At 47.4% G+C, this 13354-nt stretch overlaps 1 protein-coding gene across 1 annotated transcript in view; it reads left to right on the top strand.

Annotated features, from left to right (window-relative positions):
• Positions 1–702: 702 nt before the first annotated feature.
• The window catches only part of bcl2l1 (BCL2 like 1), a 28714-nt gene continuing 16062 nt past the window's right edge, over positions 703–13354 (top strand). Inside the window, exon 1 of the mRNA XM_068048035.1 lies at positions 703–1315. Coding sequence (XP_067904136.1) covers positions 848–1315 — 468 coding nt within the window. The 5' untranslated portion in view covers positions 703–847. The remainder of the gene's footprint in view (positions 1316–13354) is intronic.

Genomic DNA, 13354 nt, shown 5'->3' with positions numbered 1-13354 from the left:
TGAGTGAGGTGGGGAGGGGGTGAGAGCGGGTGGGTGGGTGAGATGGGTGGGGGCTGACTGCAGACAGGTTTCATGGTGGAAGGCGGGACCGGTGTTCAGTGGGTGGGGCTCCATGGCGTTGGGCGTGGCCGAGGTGCAGTGGGTGGGGCTCCGTGGCGGTGGGCGTGGCTGGTGTGCAGTGGGTGGGGTTCCGTGGCAGTGGGCGTGGCCGGTGTGCAGTGGGTGGGGCTCCGTGGCGGTGGGCGTGGCCGGTGTGCAGTGGGTGGGGCTCCGTGGCGGTGGGCGTGTCCGAAGTGCAGCGGGTGGGGCTCCGAGGCGGGGGACGTGGCCGGTGTGCAGTGGGTGGGGCTCCGTGGCGGTGGGCGTGGCCGGTGTGCAGTGGGTGGGGTTCCGTGGCGGTGGGCGTGGCCGGTGTGCAGTGGGTGGCGTTCCGTGGCGGTGGGCGTGGCCGGTGTGCAGTGGGTGGGGCTCCGTGGCGGTGGGCGTGTCCGAAGTGCAGTGGGTGGGGCTCCGAGGCGGGGGGCGTGGCCGGTGTGCAGTGGGTGGGGCTCCGTGGCGGTGGGCGTGGCCGGTGTGCAGTGGGTGGGGTTCCGTGGCGGTGGGCGTGGCCGGTGTGCAGTGGGTGGGGCTCCGTGGCGGTGGGCGTGGCCGATGTGCAGTGGGTGGGGCTCCGTGGCGGTGGGCGTGGCCGGTGTGCAGTGGGTGGGGCTCCGAGGCGGGGGGCTTGGCAGGTGTGCGGTGCTCTGTGGCGGCCGCTTCTTGCGGGCTGTCCCCAGTTACCGGTGTCTGTAGTGCGGGCCCTTCCTCTGTCCGCCATGCCGGCTGTGTGAGGCGCTGAAGCTGCAGGATGTGTAGCAGCGGGGAGCTGGTCACCGACTTTCTCCGTTATAAACTGTTACAGAGAGGCCACAGCTGGAGCCGGCTGTGTGAGCAGAATGGAGCGGCGGGCTTGGGGCCTCAGCCAGACGAGGGAGCCGCTGAAAACGGTAGGCCTGAGGCCGAGCGGGCCTGCCAGGCCCTGAGGGATGCCGCCGAAGAGTTCGAGTTGCGTTACCGCCGGGCTTTCAACGATTTGTCGGCCCAGCTCCGCGTCACCCCGGACACGGCCTACCGGCGCTTCGAGCAGGTGGTGGGCGAGCTGTTCCGGGACGGCGTTAACTGGGGCCGGCTGGTGGCTTTCTTCTGCTTCGGGGCAGCGCTGTGTGTGGAGAGTGCCGAGAAGGAGATGGGCGCGCTGGTGCCGCGCATCGCCGACTGGATGAGCACCTACTTGGAGAGTAACCTTGACCCCTGGATCCGGCAGCACGGTGGCTGGGTAAGGGTCGCTTCCTTGTTCCATTCACCAGCTCCTAGTGAACAGGAGATCCTCCCTGTGACCCTGTACCACTCATATACCCTATCCCACCACACGGGAGACCTGTGATCCTACCGCACTCATATACCCTATCCCACCACACGGGAGACCTGTGACCCTACCGCACTCATATACCCTATCCCACCACACGGGAGACCTGTGACCCTGCTCCACTCATATACCCTATCCCACCACACGGGAGACCTGTGATCCTACCGCACTCATATACCCTATCCCACCACACGGGAGACCTGTGACCCTGCTCCACTCATATACCCTATCCCACCACACGGGAGACCTGTGATCCTACCCCACTCATGTACCCTATCCCACCACACAGGGTACCTGTGATCCTGCTCCACTCATGTACCCTATCCCACCACACAGGGTACCTGTGATCCTGCTCCACTCATGTACCCTATCCCACCACACAGGGTACCTGTGATCCTGCTCCACTCATGTACCCTATCCCACCACACAGGGTACCTGTGACCCTGCTCCACTCATATACCCTATCCCACCACACGGGAGACCTGTGACTCTACCGCACTCATGTACCCTATCCCACCACACAGGGTACCTGTGATCCTACCCCACTCATGTACCCTATCCCACCACACAGGGTACCTGTGACCCTGCTCCACTCATCTACCCTATCCCACCACACAGGAGACCTGTGATCCTACCTCACTCGTGTACCCTATCCCACCACACGGGAGACCTGTGATCCTACCCCACTCATGTACCCTATCCCACCACACGGGAGACCTGTGATCCTACCCCACTCATGTACCCTATCCCACCACACGGGAGACCTGTGATCCTACCTCACTCATGTACCCTATCCCACCACACGGGAGACCTGTGATCCTACCCCACTCATGTACCCTATCCCACCACACGGGAGACCTGTGACCCTACCCCACTCATGTACCCTATCCCACCACACAGGGTACCTGTGACCCTGCTCCACTCATGTACCCTATCCCACTATATAGGGTACTTGTGACCTTGCCCCACTCATATACCCTATCCCACCACATGGGAGACCTGTGACCCTATCCCACTCATGTACCCTATCTCACCACGCAGGGTACCTGTTCCCTGACCTTGTAACCCTACCCCACCCAACCTCCACCACACTGGGTACCTGACCCTGGGTACCTGTCTTCCCCTGCACACATATACTTGGCCCTGGATCCCCATCCAACCTCCCTCCTCTCTCTCAGAGAGCCGGCACAGGCACGGAGGGCTGAATGACAACCTCCTGTGTTGTATGATTCTATGATCCTACCTCCAAAGACACACTGTTGATTCTGAGTTTACTAGTTTGGAGGAATGTGTAAATCTACTCCGAAATTGAGATAAATCAGAGAGGCTCCTTACAACCTCGTTCCCTGTGATGATCAATCACAATTTTATTTTAGGATGTAACACATAAATGAGATTCTGTGAGAGATTTTCATTTAAGAATTTTTTGGCAGTGGGGATTTTCTGAAAGACTATGTGGAATAAAGCTCCCACCACGCTACCCAATGAAGTCTCTAGTCTGGTACAGGATAGGTTGGATGTGTATACATCTGCTTCCGGGTATCTAAATTTCAGACCATGTGGTTCTGAGCCCTAGCAATTTGAAGCTTTGACAACTATTTCTTTCTCGCTGATATGTTTGGAAAAGGCTGTTCTCAGCAGTGTGCCCTTAATTGGTGGATAAATTCGAAATAGAACGCCAAGATCTCTAGACTTAAATATAGGGGCATGATTAAGAAAGCTGTAGACTGCAGGAAGATCTCAGTTGACTGGTCAGATGGGCAGAAAGTAGCAAATAGAATTCAATGGAGAAGTGTGAGGTAATGCATTTTAGGAGGGTGAACGAGGCGAGAGAATACACAATAAATGGTAGGTTGCTAAGAAGTGCAGAGGAACAGAGGGACCTTGGAATGCATTTCCACAGATCCCTGCAGGTAGCAGGACAGGCAGATAAAATGCATGCGGAATACTTTCCTTTATTAGCCGAGTCCTAGAGTATCGGAGGAGGGAGGTTATGCCTGGACTGTGTAAAACGCTAATTAAGCCACAACTAGAGTACTGCCTACAATTCTGGTCACCGAATTACTGGAAGGATGTGATTGCAATAGAGGATATGGAAGAGATTTGCAAGGATGTTGCCAGGAATAGAGAATTTTAGCTATGAGGAATGATTGAATAGGCTGGGGTTCTTTTCTTTGGAACAGATGAGGCTGTTGGGAGATTTAATTGAGGTATATAAAATGATGGGTCAAGGTAAAGTGGACAGGAGGGACCTATTTCCTTTAGCACAGCGGTCAATAACTGGAAGGTGTAGATTTAAAGTAATTGGCAAAAGGATTAGAGGGGAGTTGAGAAATTTTCTCACCCATATGGTGGTGGAGCTTTGGAATTCTCTGCCTGAAAGGCTGGTAGAAGCAGAAACTCTCAGCGCATTTAAAAGGTTCTTAGATATTTAGATAAGGGGACGAGAAACTTATGAAGTGTTGCTGAAAATTAAAAATGCCGCTGGAGATGATGCAATTATTACCACAGCACACGATTGAGAGCTACAGGCAGCAGCAGTAGCATCTGCTGCAGAAACAGTGAGTTAATGCATCAACACAACTTCCTCGCAGTTATGTAGAGGATAACATCTGACAGCAGGTTACATGGCAGTGGTCCACTCAAGGCGTTCAGCTGCTTTCCAGCCAAAGCTGCAATAGTTTATTTTATTTATTTATTTTATTTTTATTCATTTATTTAGAGATACAGCACTGAAACAGGCCCTTCGGCCCACCAAGTCTGTGCCGACCAACAACCACCCATTTATACTAATCCTATATTAACCCCATATTCTCTACCACATCCCCACCATTCTCCTACCACCTACCTACACTAGGGGCAATTTACAATGGCCAATTTACCTATCAACCTGCAAGTCTTTGGCTGTGGGAGGAAACCGGAGCACCCGGCGGAAACCCACGCAGACACAGGGAGAACTTGCAAACTCCACACAGGCATTACCCAGAACTGAACCCGGGTCGCTGGAGCTGTGAGGCTGCGGTGCTAACCACTGCGCCACTGTGCTGCCCAATCTGCCAATCAGCTGAGTCCCATGAATCAATTACTGCCTTAAATACTCTGCCAGTTTTCAGTGTCTTTTTTATTCATTCACGGGATGTGAGTGTCGCTGGCAAGGCCAGTATTTATTTCCCATCCCTAATTGCCCTTGAGAAGGTGGTGGTGAGCTGCCTTCTTGAAACACAGCCGTCTGTGTGGTATAGGCGTGCCCACAGTGCTGTTAGAGAGGAAGTTCCAGGATTTTGACCCAGCGACAGAGAAGGAGCGGCGATATAGTTCCACGTCAGGATGATGTGTGACTTGGAGGGGATGTTGTGTAATGTATTCAATCATTCTGTTTCCTGCCACCAACAAATGTGATGTCACCAACAAAAAGGATTCTATAGAACGTGGCGTTACTAGTCAGGACCCGATAGAATGGGGAGGAGTTACTAGTCAGGACCCAATAGAACATGGAGTTAGGAGTCAGGACCTAATAGAATGAGGAGTTACTAGTCAGGACCCGATAAAATTGGGAGTAAATAGTCGGGGGAGTTGTTTTTTTCCTAAATAACCTCAGTTAGGTGCCTGAATTACATCAGTGTGATGTATGGGCTCCAGTTTGAGCCTGGGCTTGACCAGTCCAAGACCACGTCATCCTGCAGTCCAGTTGATCCATACGCTGTTTCTGCTCTGATTCTATAGCTAATGGAGAACAGTTTGATGAAAGGGTCTGAAACCTTTGGGGCGGCACAGTGGCGCAGTGGTTAGCACCGCACCCTCACAGTACTGGGTACTGCCTGTGCGGACTTTGCAAGTTCTCCCTGTGTCTGCGTGGGTTTCCACCGGGTGCTCCGGTTTCCTCCCACAGCCAAAGACTTGCAGGTTGGTAGGTAAATTGTCCATTATAAATTGCCCCTAGTGTAGGTAGGTGGTAGGAGATCTGAGGGAAGGTGGGAATATGGGATCAATGTAGGATTAGTATAAATGGGTGGTTGATGGTCGGCACAGACTTGATGGGCCGAAGGGCCTGTTTCAGTGCTGTATCTCTCTGACTCTATATGCACCTGTAGTGCCGTAACCTACAGACTGCGAACCAAGAGCTGGAAAGTGAGATTAGGCTGACCAGCTGTCTGTCTGGCACAGACATGGTGGCCTTCTGTTCCGTAAATTTCTATAATTCTATCTATCTCTATCAGAAAGAATACAGACTTACATTTCTATCATGCCTGACACAACCTCGATATCACAAACTACTTTATAGCCAATGAAGTACTTTTCAAACTGGAGTCACTGTAGTGTTGGTGATGTATCAGCAGTTTGAGACATCTGGGAATTAAAGGGAGGCGAAGTTAACCTTTATTGCAGCCCCTGAGACATGTACAGTACATACCTATGCAGACCTGAAGACCGAAACCTCACTCGGCATTTGTCTCAAGTGTTTATATGCTGTTTGGCCTGGAGGGAGGTGGGGCTGGGATGTTTAAAGAAGGAAATAATTGCTGTAATTTAAAATGCACATGCTGTTCTGGTTCACATCAGTTTGAACGTTAATCCCTTGTACTCAGCAGCTGATTGGTGTGGACACTGTCCTTGAAAACTGTGGAATCTTCTATTACGGCCCATAACTACCATGTGACAAAGGTCATTACAATTCTTTTTGAACATCAGAACGGCTATCCCCTTCACTTGCTTCTGCAGTTGAGATGACAGGCTGGAAATTTGCCACTTGGCTGCTACCCATCTGTTGCAGAGTGGGTTAGACCTGGCCAGGGCAGTGTTGGTGTTGCCAGTCACTTTCATTGTATTAGTGTCAGTAGCAACAGACTGTGCTTAAACCAGTGGACTTCAAATTGCAAATAGTCTCTGCTGTATGATATTTCTAATTCATTACCTCAAATACTGCCAGCACTGCCCAGGCCTGTAATCAGCAGTGTTTTCCCATGACATAACGATACTCAAATTTCTCTCTCCAGACAAACGCCAAGTTCAAACGACAAAATGTTGGGTACCTGTAACAGTTCGAGTCTATACAATGAGCAAATTTCCCCACCCACCATTATGTTTTAGTATTGCTGAAAATAGAGACATGCTGTCTAAGTTTTTCATCTCGCATTAATGATCGACGTAAGGGAAAACAACAACTTATATTGCAGTATACACTGGTTATTCTTACGATTGTCCTGATGAATGCAAGACAAAAAGCTTTGACAACCTGTCTCTATTTTCAGCAATACTCAAGTTCTGTTCGACTCAACAACCATTATGCTTCAGTGAAATCAGAATGACAGCACCGGGAGTAGTTGAAACATTTCTCATTTCTGCGCAATTCATTTTATGTTGCACCAGATTGGCTTAAAAGGTTATGTCCCCTACAACAAGAGTTTGCTTTTATATTGCGCTTTTAACATAGTAGAAAGTGCCAAGGCACCTCTCAGCAGTATTGTCAAACAATATTTGACATAGAGCCATGTATTAGGACAGGAAAAAGAAGTAGGTTTTAATGGAGTGTCTTTAAAGAGGATAAAGAGGCAGCAAGTCTTTTTAGTTTGTTTATGGGATGTGAGCATCACTGGCTAGGCCAGCATTTATTGTATATCCCTAATTGCCCTTGAGAAGGTGGGGTGAGCTATTGCTTTGAAATGCTGCAGTCCACGTGGGGTAGGTACACCCACAGCGTTGTTGGGGAGGGAGTTCCAGGATTTTGTCACTGAGACAGTGAACAAATCGTGATATGTTTCCAAGCCAGGATGGTGTGTGGCTTGGAGGGGAGCTTGTAGGTGGTGGTGTTCCCATGTGCCTGCCGCTCTGCAGAAGTCGCAGGTTTGGTAGGTTCTGTTGAAGGAGCCTTGGTGAGTTGCTGCAGTGCATCTTGTCGATGTTACAGAGAGTGAATGTTTTAACATTGTAGATGGGGTGTTGATCAAGCGGGCTGCTTTGACTTGGATGATGTTGAGTTTTGAGTATTATTGGAGCTGCACTCATCCAGACAAGTGGAGAGTGTTTCATCACACTCCTGACTTGTGCCTTGTAGATGGTGGACAGGCTTTGGGAGTCAGGAGGTGAGTTACTCCCTGTAAAGGGGAGTGAATTCCAGACCTTTGGGCCTCGGCAGTTGAAGGTACAGCCACCAATGTTGAAGCAATAAAAATCAGGAATGTGCAAGAGCCCTGAATTGGAGAAGTGCAGAGATCTCTGAGGAGTCAGTGTAGGTCAGTGACTCAGATGTGATGGGTGAATGGGACTTTGTGCTTATCCATATCTAGCCTTTTATAGGCTGGCAGAGGCTTTCAGAGTTGGACTTGATTTTAGTGCCTCTCTGCTACATGGGGTAAGAGATGTCATTATATTTGCTTTTCCTCTGCATATACGTAATTGAAGGATCATTCAAATAATGCATGCAGTTCAATATCCTGTGTCCCAAAGAAGGGCCTGGACCTGAAACATCAACCTGTTTCTTCCACCGCTGCTGTCTGACCTCCTGAATATTTCCAGTTGTTTCTGTTTTAATTGTTATATATTGTCTATCCTTTTCTTGTGTTAGTGTATGTCTGGAAGTTGTAAACAGGCTGTTTATATGATGTAAATCATAAGTGAGAGAAGAGCAGTTTGCCAATGCTATCTGAGGTCCCAGGTTGACTTATGGTTTTAGGGAAATTTAGCTGAAAAACTCTTCGTTAGTTACAGATATCGATCATTAACTTTACCCTTTATTGTCTCATCACTTGACTATCTGATTAGATGAGTTAAGTGTCTCTGGCAGTACAAATTGTGCAGTGGGAGGAAAAGGCTTGATGGGTCAGATGACCTTGCTTAACACTGCCCTAACAAATAAGAGATGATGAAATCAGAACAGTGTATAAAGATACAGGACTACATACTAAGCAGAAGAAATAAGCATCCCAAGATACTACACCATGACTCAGCTGATCGAGCACTCGTGTTTCCCTTCCACCTCATAATTTGTATTTCTGATAACCTTCCCATTTGTGTTTTCTGATTTCACTGTGTAATGAATTACTCAGTTATTTCAAATGTCCCTCATGGTGACATTCCCTTTCACTGACGTCTTTGAGCAGATTGGTTCTGCAATTTACGCGCTTTCAAAGATTCTATGTAGCAGTGGCTGATTTCCATTTGCTCTGCTCCTCCCCCACCTACCCACTGTGGTAGAACTTATTTCCTCCTGCTGCTGTTCGCCTTCCCTGCTTTAGTCTTTATGATGTAACCTATACCCAAAGGGTATTTATCATACGTTTCATTTTGTTTTATTAAGATTGGCATCATCCTAGATGTAAGGAAAGCATCTATTGAATGTCAGTGCCCCTGGTTATAGATATGTGCCCATATCTCTCAGAATTGCACAAAGCTGCCAGCCATCAATTTATTTCTCTCCTGTCATTCACATAGCACTGACTCGAAAACAAGCGGCAAACAGCTGCTTCCTTGCATATGCAGCAAGGCTACACTATTATTTAGGGATTCAATACTGAGGCTCCGTACTCAGGGCTGTGATTGTTGTACATTTGGTTCAGTGGAATTCTAGGTATATCTGAATACCACAAATAGACATCGGTGACCAGGTTCTTACAGTTATTCCCGCCCTGAACTGGGAAACTTTGTTTCTAATTTCCACTCTTTTCTTACCTTTACATGGTCCATCTCCAACACTTCCCTTCCCTGCCTCGACTTCTCTGTCTCCATCTCTGCGGATAGGCTGTCTACGAATATTCATTATAAGCCCACCAACTCCCACAGCTACCTTGACTACACTTCTTCACACCCTGCCTCCTGTAAGGACTCCATTCCTTTCTCCCAGTTTCTCCGTCTCCGACGCATCTGCTCTGATGGTGCAACCTTCCACGACAGCGCTTCTGATATGTCTTCCTTTATCCCCCCTACTGTGGTTGACAGGGCTCTCAACCGTGTCTGGCCCATTTCCCGCACCTCTACCCTCACCCCTTCCCCTCTCTCCCAGAACCATGTCAGGGTTCCTCTTGTCCTCACTTTCCACCCCACCAACCTCCGCATCCAAAGGGTCATCCTCCACCATTTCTGCCACGTCCAGCATGATGCCACTACCAAACGCATCTTCCCCTCCCCTGTCAGCATTCCAAAGGGATCGTTCCCTCCGTGACCCCTGGTCCACTCCTCCATTACCCTCAACACCTTGTCCCCTTCCCATGCAATCACCTGCCCTTTTACCTCTTCTCTCCTCACTATGCAAGGCCCCAAACACTCCTTTCAGGTGAAGCAGCGATTTACTTGTACTTCTTTCAATGTAGTATACTGTATTTGTTGCTCACAATATGGTCTCCTCTACACTGGGGAGACCAAACACAGATTGGGTGACTGCTTTGCAGAACACCTCCCCTCAGTCCGAAAGCATGACTCCAAGCTTCAGGTTGCTTGCCATTTCAACACACCCCCCCTGCTCTCATGCCCACATATCTGTCCTGGGCTTGCTGCAGTGTTCTAGTGAACATCAAGGCAAACTTGAGGAACAGCATCTCATATTTGCCCGTATTAAATTCCATCTGCCACCTGTCTGACCATTCTGCTAGCCTATCTATATCCTTTTGCAGGCGGTTAATTTCATCCTCACTGTTTGCGCCTTCATGTTTGGTACCATCAGTAAATTTTGAGATTCTACTCTGCATTCCAAGATCCAAGTTATTTATATATAGCAAAAAAAGCAGTGGCCACAGCACTGACCCTTGGGGAACACCACTGTCTGCAATCCTCCAGTCTGAAAAGCAAGCATTTACTATAACTTGCTGTTTTCTGCCCTTAAGCCAATTTTTTATCCAATTGGACACTGACCGTCTTATTCCATGAGCTTCAGTTTTCTTAACCAGCCTTTTACATGCTATCATATCAAATGCTTTCTTAAAATCCATATAAACAACATCCACCACATTTCCTTCATCAACCTTCTCTGCTACTTCATCAAAAAATTCAATTAAATTTGTCAAGCATGATCTGTCTTTTACAAATCTGTGCTGGCTATCCTTAATTAACTCAAACCCCTCTAAGTGTCCATTGATGTTTTTCCTGATAGTTTCTAAAACCTTATCCACCACGGATGTTAAACTGCAGGCCAGTTAGTTTAACATCAGGGAAAATATCAGTACAGTATAGCTTAATGCTAGCTCAAGTTTCTTGTCTGCCCTTGAGGATCTTACTAGTTTGGCTGTTCTGAGAATTGTAACGAGCCAGGCTGAATGAATCTTGAGTTGCTCAGTGAGGATTTTTTGGGGGGGAAATTTAATACACATTTATCACACTTGTAAACATTCCCAGGCCAGTTAGAGTGCAGGTCAGGTACCAGTTAAACTTTCTACACTGCCCAAAGTGTACTTAACCTCAGTGTAAGAGGAGCAACTACTATCTGTTTTGAAGTGGACCAGTTCAGTGCCACTGCAAAAAAAAATGGGTAACTCTCGACCCCCACCACCAGGAGATCACCACTAAGCCACAAATGGTCCAATCAAACTGACAAGTGCAAAATGCAAATAAAAGTAAACCGTAATCTGAAATGTTAAGGCTGTTTCTTTCTACGCCGATGCTGCAAGGCCTGCTGAGTATTTCTGGCAGTTTGATCTCATTTCAGAGTTCCAGCATCTGCAGTATTTTGCTGTTAAATAATAATCTGGTTTGTTTTATTATTGATACAGCTATCATCCTGCGGTGCCCACCAGTCAGAGAAGGTCTCAATTGTGCCGGTGGACACCTTGTGATCCATCTCTAGGGCTACGAGAAGAGATGCGAGCACTCAGAATGACCTCCCTCACACATTTTAGGAGCAGCTCATTGTGCACAGAGCACCGTTCTGGTTTTCCACATCACTTATGGTCTGCAAGAGTGAGTTTGGCAGTTTAGTACCAGCTATGGACAGTTTTATGCTGTGGCTTTGTGGCCACTAAGAACTGGGTTTAGCATGCTCCAAATTCACTTCTCTGTTTTGGTTTGTGGCCTGAGCTTGATTCAGAGCCTGGTAAGCAGTCGTGTGTTCACTGACCACAATATCCCTTTTTCTTACAGTGAACATAAGAACTAGGAGCAGGAGTAGGCAAATTCAGCCCCTCAAGCCTGCCCTGCCATTCTAACCCTTCAACCTATTACTAATTAAAAATCTGTCTATCTCCTTAAATTTACTCAATGTCCTGGCATCCACCGCACTCTGGGGTAGTGAATTCCACACACTCACGACCCTTTGAGGGAAGTAATTTCTCCTCATCTCTATTAAATCTGCTACCCCTTATCCTAAAACTATGACCCCTCGTTCTAGATTGCCCCACAGGAGGAAACATCCTCTCTACATCTACTTTGTCAATCCCCTTAATCATCTGCATACCTCAATTAGATCTCCTCTCATTCTTCCAAACCCTCGAGAGTAAAGGCCTAAACTACTCAATCTCTTAAGACAAACCCCTCATACCTGGAATCAATCTTGGGATGGGCTTAAGTTTTTTTTCTAGACACTGAGCATTGCCATTTTAATGTTAGCAAGTATCAGTATTGGTTCTCTTGTCTGGTTGTGTGAAGTGAACAAACTCATTTTTTCGTTTCCCAGTAGCAGGTTATTGGCATTGCTTCTTGCCCCTGCTCTTAGTTGCTGCAGGATTAATTAAGACCCATCATTATCTTTAAACTGCTGCCAATTCCACAGAAAAGGGGCATTTTCAAAGTTTTCAACTCTCAGACACGACACCGAAATAAAAGCTAACATTAATGGTAATGTTCAAATACCAGAATTAGTGTTACTGTAATCATAATCTAATGCAATATATTCTTTTTAAATGTTTAAAGATGTTTTTTTCTTAGCGCTCTCCTCTTACTGTTTTATTTTTACTTTACATTATTATTGCTTTAACTTAATTCAACATTAATTTTTATATTTTGATGTGTTTGAGCTGTTCCTAACTAACAAAATATTGGCTCTCATCCCTGGAACTATTCTGGTAAATCTCTGCAAGGACCTCGCATCCTTCCTGAAATGTGACCAGAACTGAAGGCCTAACCAGAGCTTTATAAAGATTCAGCTATGCTGAGGCAGATAGGAATGGAACCATCAAAGGTGTGTCGAGTGTGGCAATGGTGGGATGGGGGGGTTTCCACAGAAGAAGAGGATGGAAGGAGTGGTCAACCTTACCGGATGTTGCAGTGAGGATAAAGAAGACCAACGTGTCATGGGCATAGTCCCACAGAATGTCAGACCTGGGCAATTTTGGTGCTGCAGGCTGGATATAAACCAGATGGATAGGGAGTCAGACCGAGTTGTTGGAGAAGTGGGCATGGAGCTGAATGGTAATCCAAGAGGAAGGGGAAGCTAAAAATAGCTCTCAAGTAGGAGTGGACGAGGGGTGGGTTTTTAACGTGGACATGAGGACCACAATGTTGATGGTAGTAGCATTGGTGCCTGAAGCGGAATGTCAAATGCTTGTGACATTATAATTGTGAAATCTGAAGTACAAAGTTTGAAAATGTTTGGAACTTTGGGTCAAACAGAGTTCACACATTCTTCCATAAATGAGGAAACCACATAATGATGTTGGTGAAAAAGTACTGATGAACGGATGCATTTGGGGAAATCAATTCACTAAATGGCACATAATCTGCACTTTCCTCATGTCATGTGGGCTTGTTTATGTTCGGCAGCTGAATTATTGTGTTCTCGCCAACTCCTACATGAGTTTGTATTGCCACTGATTCTTTTCTCCAGCAGTGGGCCTGAGTGAACTGGATGATCACTGCCTTACTGCAGCATCTGATCACAGCCTGCCATTCCTCCTCTTGTGTGTGAGATGTGTTCATGCACTATGTCGGACTGTTTTGTTAATGAAATGTTCCTCTCCCTGACGTTTATTTTCTGCTTAAAGTCTTTGGCATTCCACATAGCCTGCAACTGAATGAGGCTACAATGGTCAT

Source organism: Heterodontus francisci, chromosome 16 (genome assembly GCF_036365525.1).
Source record: "Heterodontus francisci isolate sHetFra1 chromosome 16, sHetFra1.hap1, whole genome shotgun sequence".
NCBI classification, from domain to species: domain Eukaryota; kingdom Metazoa; phylum Chordata; class Chondrichthyes; order Heterodontiformes; family Heterodontidae; genus Heterodontus; species Heterodontus francisci.
This window is presented reverse-complemented; position numbering and strand designations above follow the sequence as displayed.